Source organism: Chelonoidis abingdonii, chromosome 3, assembly GCF_003597395.2.
Source record: "Chelonoidis abingdonii isolate Lonesome George chromosome 3, CheloAbing_2.0, whole genome shotgun sequence".
Classification (NCBI taxonomy): Eukaryota; Metazoa; Chordata; order Testudines; family Testudinidae; genus Chelonoidis; species Chelonoidis abingdonii.
The window spans coordinates 113,817,059-113,835,645 of NC_133771.1; the positions used below are offsets into that span (position 1 = coordinate 113,817,059).

Below are 18,587 nucleotides of genomic sequence, written 5' to 3' on the forward strand. Positions count from 1 at the left end.
AGGGTTCCAGCCTGGCTTCTGTGACTGAGAGCAAATCTACACAAATCTGTGAGCCCTGCCCAGGGCTGATGGTCTCCAGGTGATGTAAGTAACACAGTGTTTACACAGACACTGCATTGCCCTAACTACATCAACCATAACACAATGCCTCTCACGGAAGTGGAGTTAAGTTGAGATAGTGGGCAACCATCGGTAGGAACTACACTTTAGTGTAGATGCTTACAGAGCTAGGTTGACATAAACTGCCTTACGTTGACCTTACTTCTATAGTGTATACACCCAGCCTGAGAACCATGTTTAGTAATGTTTTTCTATAGACTACCAGTGATCCTGGTTGTAGTTAGCATGGCTCTGCTGCTATTGTGGACCAGGTCTTAGAAACTGGTCTCTCAAATGTCATACATATATTCTCGTATAATCAGAGAAATGTACAGCAAAATTTTATGGCAGTTTTTGTGTGGTGTAGGTTTATATCTGAGTCAAGAAGATTAACAGAGGAGCCATTAATCCACTGTAGGTCAGGTACAGGCCCTCAACTACTCCCATGTTAAAGTAGCTTATGTGAACATGCTTTTGATCCTTGCAGAACTGCAAGTGCAGTTCTTATCAGATGTGCATTCAGGAGGACTGCTTGCTAACCAGGAAGTGGGACAGCTTAATCAATGGAAATGAGTGTGTCTTACACAGGAGTCTCTTCATGTGCACATATTTTACATAATGTACATGAACAGTGTGACTCTGAAAATAAAAAATCCTTGAAGGTTTTTTACTGTGTACTTAAAATATAGTGAGTGTGATGATGTGGAAATGTTAGTGTTTTACTGAAATGTCCTTTCATCTGAAGAAATAATTAAATGATTTAACGCAACCATTGTTTCAGTTTGAGGTACTGGCTCAGGATCAGTCATCTATGCTACCAAGCTTAATTCATCAGTCCCTATGTTTCAGGAAAACTAAGTTAACTAGAAATTCTGAAATTAGAACTAATTTCAAGTTCTAGGAAAATATTTGTGTTCATTGAGAAAAATATTTTAGATCATTCAGCTGCTGTCACTTCCGCCATTTCACCAGTCAGCTGGAAGAATGAACAGAGATGCATCAGTCTTTTTATGACTGCCTAAAGAATCTTTGGAAGCCTAGCTGCCTAGTCAACATAATTCTTACCACTCAGGAAACAAATTAGTCATTGCCATTTATTTCTTAGCACTGTAATAATTATAATGTTTCAGTTTCCTGGGGAAGGTTATCATTGTCAGCTAAATTAGCAGAGATTAATCATTCATGTTGAAGAGCTGCTTAACTCAGCTATATAAAATGTGTTGGCTGGAACATCAGCTTAGTTTTTCCAATGAATGTGTGGTGTTGTGGTCTTGTTCTTTCATACTTTATGGCATTTTCATGACCCGTATATTTTTCTGTCTATACATTTATGTACTCAGGTTTTATAGGAAGGGACAACTAAAGTAGCCTTAGCAACTCCTGGGCCTAATCAGTCCTGGGCCAATGCCAAAACTGCACAACTAGACTGAGGATCTAGTGACACTTCTGTAGTCTAATGTCCCGTGAACTGCTAAGGCTGCTTTCAAACAAACAAAAAACAAACCCTATGTCCCTGTGGTTCTTCAGCTGTGGTCCATGGAGTGTTGGATGGTACATGGGCAGCTTCTCATTGCTTCCAGCTGTTAAATTATATTAAAAGAAGCTAATATACAGTACTAACATTTTTTCACATAAGGCGTAGTGGTTGCCACAACAGTATTTGACCACTAATGAGGAAGGACAGTAGTCTTCACAATTCCAGATGAGATGGGTAGAAAAGCTGTGAGACAGTTTCTCCACACTATGAAAAAGTTAGGGCCCTTCTCATTTGTGTTTGACAGTAGTGTATCCTTACAGCGTCAGTCTCTGTCTCTAGCAGTTTGTGACGCATTGCCTGCTAAAGCTGTGTTGCAGTTGAAGTTGAGAAAGATTCAAGGATGCTAATTAGAATGTCATGATTTGAAAGTTGATTGTGACAAACTGCCAAGGCTAGAAACCCTGAAAGGTCCAGAGAGCAAACTTTTTGGAGCACTAGGCCTGCTAGTGGTGAGAAGGAAAATAGATTATTCTAAATATTTCACTATATTTAACCCTGGTGTAACACTGCTCTACAGCCAAAATGCTTCTGAAATAAATGTAGTCAAACTTTACTAATTCTGGGTCACTGAGAATGAAAATGATGCTTAAAATTGTTGATTGGCTCTAGTCTAGCTGTTGGGCTCCAGACTATAGCAGTGGAATCTCCTGGCAGGTGATGTTAGGGTTTCCATGTTCCGTGACCGTCAAAAGGATCTTGTCCCATTCTTCTTCATGGAAGGTGATCTTGTAGCCTGCAACAACATCGATGGTGTGATGGCAGCCCTCAACATCGTTCACGATCCAGATGAGTGGAGACTGTTCATTGATTCATCGAAGACGAGTCTTAAAGCTGTTTTGCTGCATAATGGCAATGTTTTGCCATCAATTCCAGTTGGTCATGCAGTCCATATGAAGGAAACCTATGACAACATGAAACAACTTTTGAGGTGCATAAACTATGACCAACATCAGTGGCAGCTTTGTGGCGATTTGAAGGTTGTTGCTGTCTTGCTTGGTCTGCAGACTGGATACACAAAGTACTGCTGTTTTCTCTGCGAATGGGATAGTCGTGCAAGAGATTCCCACTACATCAAGAAAGATTGGCCACTCCGACAGTCATTGGAGCCTGGGAGGAAAAGTGTTCAGCATCCACCACTTGTTGAATCAAGGAAGATTTTGTTACCACCCTTACACATCAAGCTGGGTCTGATGAAGAACTTTGTCAAGGCCATTGACAAAACACAAGCAGCTTTCAAGTACCTCCGTGGAAAATTTCCAAGGTTAAGTGAAGCTAAGATAAAGGAAGGTGTCTTTGTTGGTCCTCAGATTCGTGAACTTCTTCGAGATGATGCATTTGACCATGCACTGCGTGGCAAGGAAAAGACGGCATGGAAAGCCTTCCAGTTAGTGGCAATAAATTTTCTTGGAAACAACAAGGCAGACAACTACAGGTTGTTGGTGGAAAACCTCCTCAAGGCATACAAAAGCCTTGGTTGCAACATGTCACTAAAGATACATTTTTTGCACTCTCGTCTAGATTTTTTTCCACCGAACTGCGGAGCAGTGAGCGACGAGCACGGCGAGCGATTTCACCAGGACATTGCAACAATGGAGAAACGCTATCAGGGCAAATGGAGCCCATCAATGCTTGCAGACTATTGCTGGACAGTGACAAGAGATGCTCCATTTAATGAATACAAGAGACAAGCCAAGAAGCGCCGAGTAGACACTGAATAGGACTAAACTATGTACATAATAGTTTTTTGCCTTTTGTTTCATAATAAATTTTATTTATTTATATAACCCTTTTGCTGATTTTAAAGTGTTACATAAACAGGACAGGTGAAATATTATCATGTAAAGCAACTACAAACACATGAAAAGACCTAGGTTTACAATTTATGATTAAAACTCTATCATCTACACAATATCCATAGACATAAAATGTAAAAACTTAAATATCTTAGAAACAGTAGCCAATCAGTTGTTTTAATTGTCATATTTGAATTCAGCACATCAAAATACATAATAAATACCACATTTTATCTCTGAAGCAGACGACTTCTCAAATATTGTAGGCCGGTGTAATAATTTGTAAATGTAGGCTGAATTTCTGGCAGATATCTAATCTGGTATTCTTTTATCCCTGCATGTGTGCTACTCCCATTAATGCCAATAGGAGTTTGATGCATGTAAGGAATGCAGAACAGTGGTGGTGTGATGTAACAGGAAGATCTGAAAGGAGGAATTTGCCATTAGTTGTTTGACACGGTAGTATGTTTCAGAAGTGCTGTATTCTTTTTCCTCTGCAGTGCTTGTTGAAAGCTTGGTTAACTGACAAAGAGGAGGCTTTAAATAAAGTCCAAACAAGGAACTTCAGAGATCAAACAGAGCTGAGTGTGAATGTTCGAAAACTGGCAGTGAGTATTCCTATCCTCGTCTTCCCTGTTAATTTAAACAACATGAGTAAGTAACATGTTGGCCTGACTTCATTTGACATCAGTAGGAGCTGTGAACATTCGGCATCTTTGAAAATCAGGCCATACATTCCCTCCTTATGTTTGTCAAAGTACTTCATGGAGTTCTTTCTTTGTAAAACGACATCTATTTTGAGTATTTAACTTTTATTGTGGCAGACTCTGGTTCTCTGTGCTGCATTATGACCAGTTGCCTCTGTGGTCAACAGTTCCCATTGTTTCACTGAAGACTGTCAGTAAAAGACACTTTCCATAGTTCCCAGTGCTAGCTAAGACCTATGCAAAATTTTGTAGTAAATGTACTCTTGAATACTCTACAATATAATAGCTGATTCTGGAACTAATTCTTTTAAAAAATTTCTTTCTCTTGTTGCATAATAAAGACTGTGTTTCAAAAACACAATTTTGTCTAGATCATGGGATAAGTTTGTCTATGGAAATAAGAGAATTTTTGAGTAAAATCTTGGAAGTGGTGGGGAAATATTTAGGATCTTTAAGTGAAAACAGTTAATAGATTTTTTTTTTAAATGACAGATTTTGAAGGAAGATATGGGAATGAAGCGTCAAATGCTAGATCAGTTAAGTGAGGTTGGTCAGGATGTGGCACAGCTCCTTGGGAATAACAGGGCTTCAAAGAAAATTGACGGTGATCTGGAAGAACTAACTCAGAGATGGGACAGCTTGGTTCAGAAGCTTGAAGACTTCTCTAATCAGGTAAGCAAACAATATTAAATTGTCTTTCAATCTTTGATGTGTCCTTTTGCACCAGCTTTGGTAAAGGAAGGTTCATGCAATTACTTATGCCTAAATTAATCCATAATGTAATTCTGTGGACTTCCCTTGGTCTGTCAGAGCCCAAGTTTGTTACCTTTTTGGATACAGCTGTGTGAGGACCAATTTCTTCCACTCAGGTTGGGGGGTTCAGGGCCAGCTCCAGGCACCAGCATAGGAAGCAGATGCTTGGGGCTGCCAATTCAAAGGGGCAGCACGTTCAGGTCTTCGGAGGGAATTCGGTGGCGAGTTCCTCATTTCCTTTCTTCCTCTTTGAGCTGCCACCAAAGAGGAAGAGAGGGAAGACCTGCTGCCGAAGAAGCGGCACGATTGAGCTGCCACTGAAGTGCCACCACTTGTCTTTTTTCCCGCTTGGGGTGGCAGAGAAGCTGGAGCCTGCCCTGGAGGGGGGCCTCATTAATATCTTTATCTTTTACTGGTGGACAAAATAGTTTATTGTATATTGTTGGGAATTTTATGGATTATGTTGTTGTAAGGGTGCTGAGATTGGCTTAATTGGTGATACTGTAGAAGTCAGAATAAATAAGTACATGGAATCATACTAAGGCTGAATTTAGACCAGTGTGATTTTTCTCAATATGGTACAGATTTACCATGATATATTGAAATTACAGACACAAATATTTATATTGGCATGCAAGAATAAGAACAAAGCTTGCGTGTTTACACCATATCTTACTATTTAGGGCTCTAGTTAGTATTTCTTTCTTGCATAAAACTCCCATTCAGTAAGGAGTGCTGAGTAAGCTAGGCCACATTTCTGAAAAAGACTTAATCGTGTGCTTAAGTTTGACTGTCTAGAGCACTCCCATGAGTCCAGTTCAAAGCCCTGTAAAGTCAATAAACTCCCATTGATGGTAATGGACCTTTGGATTGCGTGTCAATTTCTGCATAGTTGGAGTCTAGTTGTGATGAACTGGCAGCATAAGCATTTATAAAGTTTTGTGTTTGTTTATACTTCAAAAAAACCAACTCCTTCAACTGTCTCCCTTTCCCTCCCCCGAGTGTTTGGTTTTTACTGGTGAATGAAAATCTGTCATTCGCTTTGTTGGTTATATTTACTCAATCTGCTGCAAACTTTCAGTCAAGTTGAGAGTTTTGATGCTTAGTTTCCCCATCTGGAAGAATTAGGATAATGTTACTTACTTCTATCTATAGATAAGAGAGGCTAAATGCGTGAGGAGTTGTTTTTATTGTTTAATGGGTTTGAATGACATATAAATGTAATTGGGGGAAAAAAAAGCACAGAGAATTTCTACCCTAAAGAATAAACTCTTTGCTAAATCATTTTGTGTAGGTAACACAGGCTGTGGGAAATATAGGAGTGTCCCAAGTGTCACAGAAGACAGATACAGAAATGATTTCTGTAAAGGAGCAGCTAATGATAAAACAATACAGACAGGAACTACCACCACCTCCACCACCAAAGAAAAGGCAGATACCCATGGATATTGGAGCAAAAAAAAGGTAAGAATACATTATTGGTATTTGTTACTCACTAGATAATATTTTAAACTTATTTTCCTTAGTCGTCATATATGACATTGTCTCAATGCAAATAAGAAATATCTATAGCCTCTAGTGCTCGGTGAAATTTTTCAGCCAAAACTTTTTTTAAACAAAAAATGCAAATTTGGTTTGACCAAAACATTTTGCATACTTGTAGAATTGTTTGTGTTTGATTCAGAATGACTTAATTGCGAAATTCACTTTAAATTTTTTTAAGAAGTAGTTAAAAAATCTTGAGATTTTAAAAAAACATCTTTTTCCCCCCCAACTTTTTGTTTTGCCAAAAATTTTGTGTCAGGTTGACTCAGCTATTGTGTTTTGATTCTTCCGCTCCCCTTCCTCCCGAACGGCAAATGATTCGAAAAACAAAAAACCTGTTATTTTCACATATTGTCTCCTAATTGTCACATAGCTGGGAGCCCCAGTTATGCTTGGTTGGTCCTCTCCTCTGACAGTGACATGTACTCTGCATTGCGTTTCTATTTGTGCAAAGGTTACACAAAATATTCTGGAAATTGATGTGCAAGAAATAATCATAAATTTTTCCACAAGTCAAAAAGTGAAGAAGAGGCTGAGGGAACTGGGGTTATTTAGTCTGCAGAAGACAAGGGGGGGGGGAGGGATTTCATAGCAGCCTTCAACTACTTGAAGAGGGGTTCCAAAGAGGATGTTAGGAAACACTATTTCACTAGGAGGGTGATGAAGCACTGAAATGGGTTACCTAGGGATGTGGAAGAATCTATATCCTTCAAGGTTTTTACGGCCCGGCTTGACAAAGCCCTGGCTGGGATGATTTAGTTGGTGTTTGTCCTACTTTGAGCAGGGTATTGGATTAGATGACTTCCTGAAATCTCTTCTAGTCCTAATATTCTTTGATTCTGTGTATCTCCATATTATTATTATTATTATTTATTATTTTATTTATTATTTATTATTATTAAAGCATTTGCTCATAGACCTGAGTTCTGTTTGTAGCTCTGTGACTGCTGCACCATGTGGTTTTTGTGGAAGTCATTCACTATCTGGTTTTCAGAGCTACAGAACACCTGCAGATCCCATTAACTTCAAATAGAGTTCTGGGTGCTCAAGACTGCTGAAAAATGTGGTGGTCAGCCCCTCTGTGCCTCAGTTTCCCCATTGAAAAATGGAGAGAATTTCCTTTTGTAAAGCACTTTTAGATCTTTAAGTGAAAAGCACCATCCAAATGCCAAGTAATATTTATTTTATTTAGTAATATATAACATTAATTTATTATTTACTTCTAATTGTGTTAAAATACATTGTTGCAACTATCTGGACAGAAAAACTGGTGGTCTGCCCCCAGCCTTCCTATATATTTAATGTATTGAGGTCTCATGGGTAGGAACTCACCGTTGTGGGGTTTTTTTAAAGCAAAATGTATTTTAGTGTCCTTTTATAAAATATTGTAACTAAAACTAAATTACTATGGTCAAGACAAATGAACAGAGTAAATGCTGTGCATGCACATGTCTTAACCTTGCCATTTTCCGTTTACTCTCCATTTTGAAAAATTCAGTAATTTATCTGACCAGAGGTTTGGCTTCTATACGTCATTAATATTAGAGGCCTGAGCCAAGAGCAGAGCTGTACTGTGCTAGGTGCTGTTCATTCACATAATGAGAAATAGCTGTATCTTTTATAGCTTAAAATATCCGCATTTTAAAGATGAGAGAACTAAAGCACAGAGAGAGAAAGGAACTTGCATGAAGTCACCTGACAAGTCTGTAGCACAGTGTCTGATTGAACCCAGAGCACCTTAGTCCCAGTCTGATGCCATAACCATAATATCATCTTTCTCTGTTTACAGTTCTTGAATTAGAGGTTCATGATACTAATATATTAAAAATTTTTTTTTTTGCTTTTTAAGAAAGTGATTGATCCTGCCTCATTTTCCCATCTCCCTTTACTAGTGTTAAAGCTGTATCAGAGAATGAAGTCGGTAAAAACAGTTTAAACTTTCAGTTGCTTTTTTTTGCCACTTCCCTATAACAAGTTTGAGCCAATAAGTGAACAATGGCAGGAAACCTGCAAATTCTCCCACAAACAGTTTGACTGACTTAACAGTAACTTGCTCAAATACGTTTGTTAGTCTCTAAGGTGCCACAAGTACTCCTGTTCTTTTTGCTGGAATTAGTTTCTTACTGGGTTAATTACAGGCTGTTGTTCTGCATTAGAGTTTGTCTGTGCGGGAAAGTAAGTGTGATTTTAAACCAATATAGTTAAACTGGTATAGTCCTCATACATAGCCGTATAAGAGTGTTTGTTTTATTTTATTTTTTCTTGTTTAATTTGTCACTTTGGAAATGTTTAAACTAAAAAAGCCACTCTCACACTGAGCTGTTCTGATATAAATATGTTGGTTTAAATTCACACCTTAGCTGATACTGGCTTAGCTTTCCTGTGTAGACCAGCCCTTAGTGTAGCTGAAGAGCCTGATTATAAGCAGGGCTGCCCGGGGTGGGGGGCAAGTGGGACAGTTTGCCCCTGGGCAGCCCTGCTTATAATTGGCGGCATTTCAGCGGCAGGGGGCCCTTCAGTGCTGTCGAAGATGCGGAGTGACTGAAGGGCCCCCGCTGCCGAAATGCTGCCGAAGACCTGGACCGCTGCTGGGTGAATACAAGCGCCGTAGCTCCCTCGCTTTGCCCCAGGCCACTTGAATCCTCTGGGCAGCCCTGATTATAAGCTATTTCTCAATCAGCTGATCATTTCTAATGTGTTTGCTAGCTGCTCTGAGTTATTGTTATGTAATTCTTTAGCAGCAGGTTCTTCATTTAAGCTAATTTTACAAATTTTTGCAGAGTTTGGAACAAAAATATAGTCCTTAGTTGTCTGTCATTCATATTTTTAGTTTTGTTTTGTTGTTTTTTAGGGAAACCTTATGCTTACAGCCTTGTAAGATGCATCCTATAGGACCGTATGTTAATAGAAATAGTAATCGTGTTGTAAGGTATCTGAGAAAGCAAAAGGTACCGTTGCATCAAAGTTCATGCAAAGGAAATTGATGACAATAAAATTGTTTCCACTGTGGCAGTTTGATGAAGAGTCTGTAAGCAGTGAGATTTGTCACTACTCGCTTGTGGTAGGGCAGTAATGTGAAAATGCATGTGTGCCACCTTGCTTTCTCAGTATTGATGGAGGAACATGAGGAACTTAATAAAAGACACAATGGCTGAACGGGGAGAAAAAAATGATGAAAAGTGTTATCTGACCTTTTAAACCAGGTTTGATTCTGAAAATGCTGAGCTGTTGAACTGGATTTTGAAATCAAAAGCTGCCATTCAGGCCATAGAGGTCAAAGAATACAAGAAGATGAGAGAGACTGCAAACATGAAAGAAAAGTTGAAGGTAAACGAAGAAGATGGAAGGATGTTTCAGTGAATGGCTTGTCAGTTTTTGCTTGCTATCAGCTAGAGATACAGTCTGATCTGAGAGCTTTCTGTGGATTAAGTCCCATTGTTAAATGGCTCTGGAATGCTGGACAAACGCGGAACTCTCTGTGGGTCATGCGTACTGATTTACTGGGAGGAGTTTTTTCTTTTTTCTTGCTAATATCCACCTTCAGTGTAGTAATAGGAAGTGCATTTCTAGAGGATTATTGTATTTTCTAGCGAGCTACTTACTTTAGCCTCATGGCTGACAACTGGAGATGGGGACCTATTTGAAAACACTCAAGTAACGTTGAGAAAGTATAGAGCTGTGGGCAGTTTCTACACACAATCCCCTGGAGATATATATTGACCCTCAACCCACCCTATCCCTCAGAAGAGCCTGAAGTGTTTTATTGCTAAAGTAATTGGAATCTTACTGCTTAGAATCTTAGCATAGGTCAGAGTCCCTGTAATTATACTCTTTATACAATACGGTTGCTATAAAATTGTCACCAACCTGTGAGCCAGTATAGAATTTACAAGACCCTGTGGGAGCTATGCCTACTCTGTCTTGGATTCATGCCACTGGAAGAGTGAATCCTTGTGATTTTTGTTTTTTTAATAAGCATTGTCTTTGTAAAAGCTTACTGGAATATTAGCAGCACTTGAACCTGCTTGTGGAATTAATCCAGAAGGAGGCTCACTTCTAAGTAGACTCCAGTGCAAAAAGATGACATTGAGGCTATATGGAAGGATGTTGTAGCTGCTGCTGCTGCTGCTATTATTATTATTATTTATTAATCATTATTTATAAAGCCTCCATAAATGTGCAAGGCTCTTCACAAAAGAGTCCTTGCCCAGAAGAGTTTACAGTCTGATCCCGATTCTGTAATTTACAACATTCAGACGGCATGCTCCTTTGTGGAGCCCCATTTAAGTAAGGGTTCCAGGGAAGTATAGCAGTTCACCTGTCCATTGTCAATTGCAGGCTTGGAGCCTCTGTTAAGACAAGAGGTAGAAGAGGTGACAAACATGGAGAAAAGGATGAGTGTGCAAACATTAAGTTCATGAGATCACTGGCATGTATCAAGGGGGCTTATTGTTTAAAAAAAAACAACTTTAGACTGTGGCTTGTATATCTCCTTGAAGAGATGCATTTTGAGGGGGAACTGGAAGGAGGGATAGATGCATGGCAGAAGAGGGAGTAGCCAGGGGCTTCCTGGCATGTGTTTGATTTTAAAAAAAATTAAAAACAAAACGAAACAGTGAAATGTGGGTAAAGGATGTGAAGGGTTATTCAGCTGAGCTGCTTGACCTGAGCAAAACAGACATGTTGGGGAATGAAAAGGAGAGAAGAGCTAAGAAGGAAGATGGAGCCACTCCAGTTTCAATATGACAGACCTATATTTACTAATAAGTTAAAGAAGTCAATCTGAACCAATAATTTCCCCCGGGCCCTATCATAACTTCTTACTCAGATTTGAACCTTAGCGTTCATAACCTGAGAAGTTAGCATGAACCCCTCTGAGCTTAATTACCAGCTTAGATTTGATCTCGCTGCCACCATCCAAAAATTTCAGGGTTTTGGCTCCCTCTGGTTTCCCCAAACCCTTCCCTGGGGAACCCCAAGACTCAGAACCCCTGAGTCTTACCACAAAGGGAAATAACCCACTTCCCTTCCCCCTCTCTCTCCCACCCAGAATTTCCTCTCTGGCTAACCTGAGAGTTACTGATGCAACCTCTTTACATCACAATACCAAGAAGCATTTGTCTCTTCTCTTCCACAAAGAGACAACCAAATACAAGGAAACAGAAAAGATTCTCTCTCTCTTCCCCCTCCCACCAATTCCCTGGTGCTGCAGAGATTTACCCTCCGTAGATCTAACACAAAGAGAATTTCCCTCCCCTTCGTTCCTTAGCCTACCCAGAGAGAAAAACTCAAACAAGTCTTAAAAAGAAAGCTTTATATAAAGAAAGAAAAAACACATGAACATGATCTCTGCATCAAGTGACAAATACACAGGGCTATTACTTAAAAGAAAAATATGAATAAACAGCCTTATTCAAAAAGAGAGATACAATTTAAACATTCCAGCAACTACACACATGTAAATACAAAAAAAACAATAACTTCCCTCCCCTGAGCTTTGAAAAATCTGGTTTTCTGATTGGTCCTTTGGTCAGGTGTTGGGTTCCCTTTGTTAATCCTTTACAGGTAAAAGAAACATTAACCCTTAGCTATCTGTTTAAGACAGGCCCCCAATTTAAAAAGGAAGGAAGAAGGGAAATGATTTTGACAGTTTTGATTAAGAAATTAAATTCAAAGTTGGGGAGTTAGTATTCAGGGCTCTCCACAGCGCTGGCACAGGTTATCTGAGGAACCATCTCCCCTTAGGCAGTCACACTGGAGCAATACGCCCATTAGTACAGAGGACATGTTTCTAGGCCTTCAGCCCACTGTTACATTCTGGGAGTGAAGTCTGCATCAAAATGACCGTGACACTCACTGCCTTCGCACCACATTTGAAAGCACGTTAATTCGACTCAGATTTCTCTCATTACTCAATTATTTAAAAAAAGAAAAAAAAAAAGCTTTTTCGGGGGAAATGGTAGGAGGGAAAAGAAGCTTCAGTTATTTGAAAGAATTAACACTTCCACTTCTCATGATGAGTGTAGTATGAAGGGGGAAAAAATATGTCTGGAGCCCTGATTGTTAAAGCATCAAAGCATTCCCAAAAGAACAAATTAAAAACGTATAGGCAGGGCAAGCTGGAGAAGCTTGCATCTGCAATATCTGCTTTCTAGGTGAATTGGAAGCTTCAGATTTCACAGGATTTGATGCATTCTTTAACAGAATAGCATTCACCTGCAGGGCCAGCTCTGCCACTCGCAATGTAAATTACTGCAGTTAGCTCTACTTAGTGGATAACACTGTCCACTTACTGTTAATTTGGGGCCCAATCCTACTCCTGTGAATTTATGAAAGTTTGCCAGTAAAGTTTAGGAGACCAAAATGAGACTCTTTAAGGCACACACATTTAACTGGAAAGAACATGGGAGTCAAGAATTCAAGAATAAAAGGCCAGGAAATTTTACCGAGTGTCTGAATTTGACTTGGACTAAGCATAATAAACATGGATCAAACAAAAAACCAAGAGTGCTACAATAACACTAGGAATAAAATTGCAGTGTTTTATCAACTACTTGCAACCGGCACTGAGAAAAAATGCTTGTGTTGGCTTAAAATAGAGGGAACAAAATATTCCATGGGGAGCCAGTACAGAGAGTGTAGTGTGATGTGCTCTTGCTGGCCTGTGTTGCTGAGTACGTGGGATGTTACCTTCACCTCATTGTTTTCTGCTGAGATTTCCAATGAAGGTGTTTATTTTTACTATATTTTTTAATACAAATTTAACTGAAAAGTCACTTTCCCATGGGGTGCTGAATGACTACTGAGTAGTTAGTCACATGCAGCATGTTTCAGGTTTGAATTGGAATTTATATATGAAAGTTTCCACATCTTATCATCGCTGGCTAACCAGACTGTTTTGGTCACCTTTTATTTTTATTGTCATGATACTATGATTAACCATTTTTTGTGACCAGTAAGTATTACTGTACAATACAGTTTGGCATTAGTTTCTGAAGTGAACGTGACTAACAAACACTCAAAGATGTGTTGCTGTTTGCAACTGGAATCTCCTGCAAGAAATCCTGAATTACCTGGGGAGTGGTAGAGAAGTATGTATTATGTGCTGTACTGAAAAAGTTTGTGTCAATTCAAATGCCCATCTTTGAAACAACGTTCTTTGTTGGGATTTGATTCACAGGCCCTAGAAAATGAAATGGCCGAGAAAAGCCAGAGGTTAGATGATCTGAGCCAAAGTGGACAGAATCTGTTGGATCAAATGGGAAAAGGTAAGAGATCTTTGAAGTTCTTTCATTTTGTTTTGGTGGAGGCAAGTGATTTAAGCACTTGACGGAGTAGAAGCAGAGGCATTTATTGAAGGTACTTTTTCCAGATTAAGCCTTTCTTCAACTCTTTATCTTCTAGAAAGCTGAATGGGTCTTAATTGGGGTTTATGAACACAATGCATATGAATGTTAAGCAAACTTATGAAAGATCAGCTCTGAAAACATTTCTCTAAAGTAGCACGTGTCCATTCACTTTGTCTTAGGTCTTCTGTTTTGTTTTCTATTCATCTGAAGATGTTGAAAAAGGCAACGTTAAAATTATGTGTTGTTCTTTTGGAATCTTACACAAAGAATTTGTCTTCAAGACTTTTGTATGTTATTGGCCTGCTGTTTTAGAGCAAAGTTTGGATTGGACAAGTATCAGTGTATCTGTCTCTGAATATTTGTCTGTTTTATGCATGTTTGTGATTCAGTGTAAAAATTCTCTTCAGTGTGTTCTGGTAATATAGTCACTACCCATGGTACAAAGGCAGAAGAGAAGATTACGGCTCAAGCTATGATCAGAGTGAATGATTGTTAAAACCTCAACTTCTGAAAACTTACATTAACATCAGTGAAAACTGAATCTTTTAGCCATGCCAAAGGATTGCTAGATAATAATTCCAATAAATACAATGAAATGCTGTCAGTAAAGCATGTCTCATTCTCCTGTAAAGCAGCTCTTCACATACTCTGGAGACAGAATATTGGTTGCTCTGAGGTCTAGTCCACAATTGCACTCTGGTACCAAAGTTATGATTAGCAGAGTCCTCAGCTAGTCAAAGGGGTAGTGTCTGTGTATGCCACACATGCATTACATGCCCAAGGGTTGGCTGTGCTCACAGGATGATTCTGTCTTGTCTCTGAACACTCATGGAGGACATCATTTTGTAGTACCAGGTGGCATCCTCCACACCATGTGACCTCACACACAAGAGGTCATGCAACATGTTCTACAAAATGAGATCCTTCGCACATACAAGGTCATGACCTCACATACACATGTAGAGTTGCATTCCTTACTAAGTGTCATGGTGCACACCACTGGTGTTGACCATTTTTTCTGATAGATTTTGTAAAACTTCTGCCAAGCTACCCAACAGTTGGGCTTTTCCCACTCAGAAAGCCCTCATTTGCTAGGAGTCTCTAGCCAGACGATTCTTTTCCTGCTAGGGGTGAAATCTCTAATTTTGTTAGTGACCTGGTGTCACGTTCTGGGGTGCCGTCCAGACCAGTGAGAGGTTGTCGTTGTCTGTCCCTGTACCTTAGGTGTCTCTCAATGCTTTGCTGTTGTTGCTCCTGACCTGGGCTGTTCACAACCAGCTTGCCAGCATGCAGATTGCACCCTGAGTGTCTGTGTGCTAGACAACTCTGGTTCAGCAGCACTGACCTCAGCAGCCGGTCCATGTTCCTACTCTAGATTCCACTAGCCATGGTTGCTACTTGCAGGGTGACTCCAACACACTCCCAGTCCCAGATTTTCCCAAAACCATGTGTTCTGCAATGTCCAACCCTCTTCTGGGTAGTTCAGAGAAATATGGTTTATTTAAAGACTCACAAACACATCACAGCTTATTAATTAATGCACCTTTTTATTTAAACACAGTACTGAGTTGGTTTATGGTAAAGTGAAATAAATTTTTAAACAAAATTAGGATTAATAGACACAAGGTGGGTGGGGCAATATCTTTTATTGGATCAACTTCTGATAGTCAGAAAGACAAGCTTTGAAACCACACAGAGCTCTTCTTCAGGTCTATAAAAGGTACTCCGAGCATCATGGCTAAATGCAAGATGGAACAGATTGTTTAGCATAAGTAGTTAGCACACGTTCTAAGGGACCATTCAAGGTTGAGTAGCTCATTAATGTCTCCACCGTCACAGGACAAAAAAAGAGGGGTCCATGATTTTTAGTATCTAGCAGAGCTATGAATTTAAGCTGCCAGGCTCATCTTTTGAAAGTGTTGTGTAAGTTTCTTTGAGGATGAGGATTGATAGGTCAGAAATAGGTTGATCACTTTATGAAGTGTGTTCATCCACAGATGATAGGGTGTTTTTGGTCTTTTATCATTTTCCCTATGTGAGTGCATTTAAGAGTTTTGATCTTTGTGGTGGTGAAGATATGTCTGCAAATTTTGCGTCTGGTGCCACTTTAAGTTGGTGTGTCCTGGTCTGTGGAGAGCTTGCTTCTGATGAGGAGTTTGGAGAGGCAAGGGGTGGTGTTTGAAGGCCAGAAGTGGAGTTCAGGAAAGATTTTCTTCGGGATGGGGTCCTTATTGAGTATGGCTTGTTCTTCTTTGAGTGCTTGCTCATATCCATTCCAGTTAGGTGTGTGTGCGCCGCGTGCACGTTCCTCGGAACGTTCCTGGCAACACTCGGTGGGTCGACTGGGCGCCCCCTGGAGTGGCGCCACTATGACGCCGGATATATACCCCTGCCGACCCAGCCACCCTTCAGTTCCTTCTTACCGCCCATGTCGGTCGTTGGAACAGTGGAGTGCGGCTTAGCTGACCTCCACTTCCCTAGCTACTCATAGTTCTTGTGTATATATTTATAATCCTTTTATATATATATATTTATATACTTATATGTTTTTTCTTTACTAGCGGGGTTCGGGGAGTAGCCCCTTCCCCGCAACCGGTGCCAGAGCCCATGCCCGGCTCACTGGTTCTTAAATCGTGCTCGGCCTGCCACAAATTGATGCTGACAGGAGATCCGCGTGACTCCTGTTTGAGGTGCCTCGGGGAATCGCAATTCACAGCTAAGTGCCCCATTTGCAAGGCTTTTAAGCCGAGAACAAAATGGAGTAGGACTTTCACTTACCCTCCACCTTCTGCACCGAGCGTTGGCCACTCGGTGGGCAGAAGCTCCTCCCCGGCACCGGACCCCGCCGGCACTGCGAAGGCCTCTTGACACCGGCCGTTGCCGGCACCGAAGTCAACTCGGCACTGCTCCCTCTCTCTGAGGTCGAGAGAGCCCACAACTCCTCCTGCCAGTGCCTGACAGCTCCCCGGCATGTGCAGTGGTTGAGCTTCCTGCTCCTGCTGCTTCCGTGCCAACTGCACCGCAGCCAGAGAGCTCGTCTAAGTCGGATTGCCCGGCACTGACACCTGCCGAGGCACTGATGACGTCGGCACCGTCAATCCCGGTCCCACGAGGGCCGTCGAATCCGGTGCCTGACAGCTCCCCGGTACGCGCTGTGGTTGAGCTTACTGTTCCCTCCATGCCGGAGACATTCCCAAAGGTGAGGGATCTCATTGCCATGACAGAGTAGATGCTGCCTGAACCCTCGGCACCGCCGGTGCGGGTAATACAGTCTCTTGGCAAGCCTCCCTTGATACGACCATCCTCTGTTGGCACAGCAGAGTGGCACCGTTCATGATCACGGTCCCGCAGACACTCCAGGTCCTGTCAGCACTCCTGCTTCCGACGCCACTTGCAGTCCCGATGCTGTTCTCCTCGGCATCGGTCGCACTCACCGCACCGGTTGGTGTCCCGTTCACCGACCCGCTAATCTCCGCACCGTTCTGGCTCCCGGCATCGCTACAGGCACCGTGACTCCCGTAGCCGCTCCCGACCTCGAGATCTCGGTCGACGTCCCGCACCGCTCTGGTCTCAGGTCCAGATCTCGTTCCAGGTACCAGTACGCCTCCCGGCACCGGTCCCTGGTGCTGAGTTGGTCAAGTTCCGATAGAGACAGAGACTCTGCCCATGGCTTTTCAGTACTTCCATGGTCATCCAGACACACATCAGTGTCATCCCACGCGGACAGCTCTTATGCTCAGGACCGCAATTCTCATGTGCCCGCCAACAACCTGAGAGCCCATCAGGACCTCCTAAGGAGGGTAGCACTCAATATGGACCTCCCGGTGGAGAAGGCCTCGAAGGTAGAGGACCCGGTAGTGGACATTCTATTGGCGGATGCCCCGCTAGAGGGGCCCTACCCGTTTATTCGGACCATCCAGGCGAATGCCGATACTATATGGCAGTCCCCAGCCTCTATCTGTCCTGCGACCAGGGGAGTTGAGCGTAAATATGATGCCCTCTAAAGGGTACGACTACTTGTATCTCCATCCTCCTCCCTGCTCACTAGTCATTCAGGCCGTTAAGGAGAGGGAATGGCATGGCCAGTAGGCGCCAACCCCAAAATCGAAGGAGGCTAGGCGAATGAACCTACTCAGCTGCAAGGTGTACTCTGCAGGGGCCTTACAGCTCTGGGTGGCAAATCAACAAGTCTGCTTAGCCGCTATAATTATAACACCTGGGTGGCGGTGGGTAAGTTTGTGGAGCTTCTCTCTCAAGACTCCCGCCAAGAGTTCGCTGCCCTCTTGGAGGAAGGGAAAAAGGTGGCCAGAACTTCCCTCCAGGCCTCGTTGGATGCAGCAGACTCAGCAGCCAGGACTCTGGCCTCGGGTGTTGCCTTGAGGCGCATCTCATGGCTTCAGGTTTCAAACCTCCCGCCGGAGCTGCAGTATACCATTCAGGACTTACCATTTGATGGTAAAGGCCTCTTCGCGGCAAAGACTGCCCCAGGCTACAAAGCCTGAAGGACAACAGGGTCCTAATGCGCGCTCTCGTCGTGCATACGCCGGTGACCAGACGCAGGCCTTTCCGTCCCCAGCCACGCTGCCGTACTCTGTGCCTAGCCAGAGTCAGGACTTTGTCAGGTGACGCGGCCGAGCTGGTCGCAGATGACTGTCAGGACCCCAAGAGGGCCAAGATCAAGGTCCCTCGCAACCACCACCGGAACCAAAGATGAACTTTCGAAGGTGTGCCCGAGGGCGGTGTACCAGTTACAGGCCGGGATCCCACTCCTACTTCCTCCTGGCATGATTCCAGTTAACTTCAG

At 42.0% G+C, this 18,587-nt stretch overlaps 1 protein-coding gene across 1 annotated transcript in view; it reads left to right on the forward strand.

Moving 5' to 3' along the window:
* The window catches only part of UTRN (utrophin), a 615,035-nt gene that overhangs the window by 142,810 nt on the left and 453,638 nt on the right, over positions 1-18,587 (forward strand). The window contains 5 exon segments of the mRNA XM_075064018.1: positions 3,930-4,037; positions 4,629-4,808; positions 6,184-6,353; positions 9,638-9,761; positions 13,615-13,702. Coding sequence (XP_074920119.1) covers positions 3,930-4,037; positions 4,629-4,808; positions 6,184-6,353; positions 9,638-9,761; positions 13,615-13,702 — 670 coding nt within the window.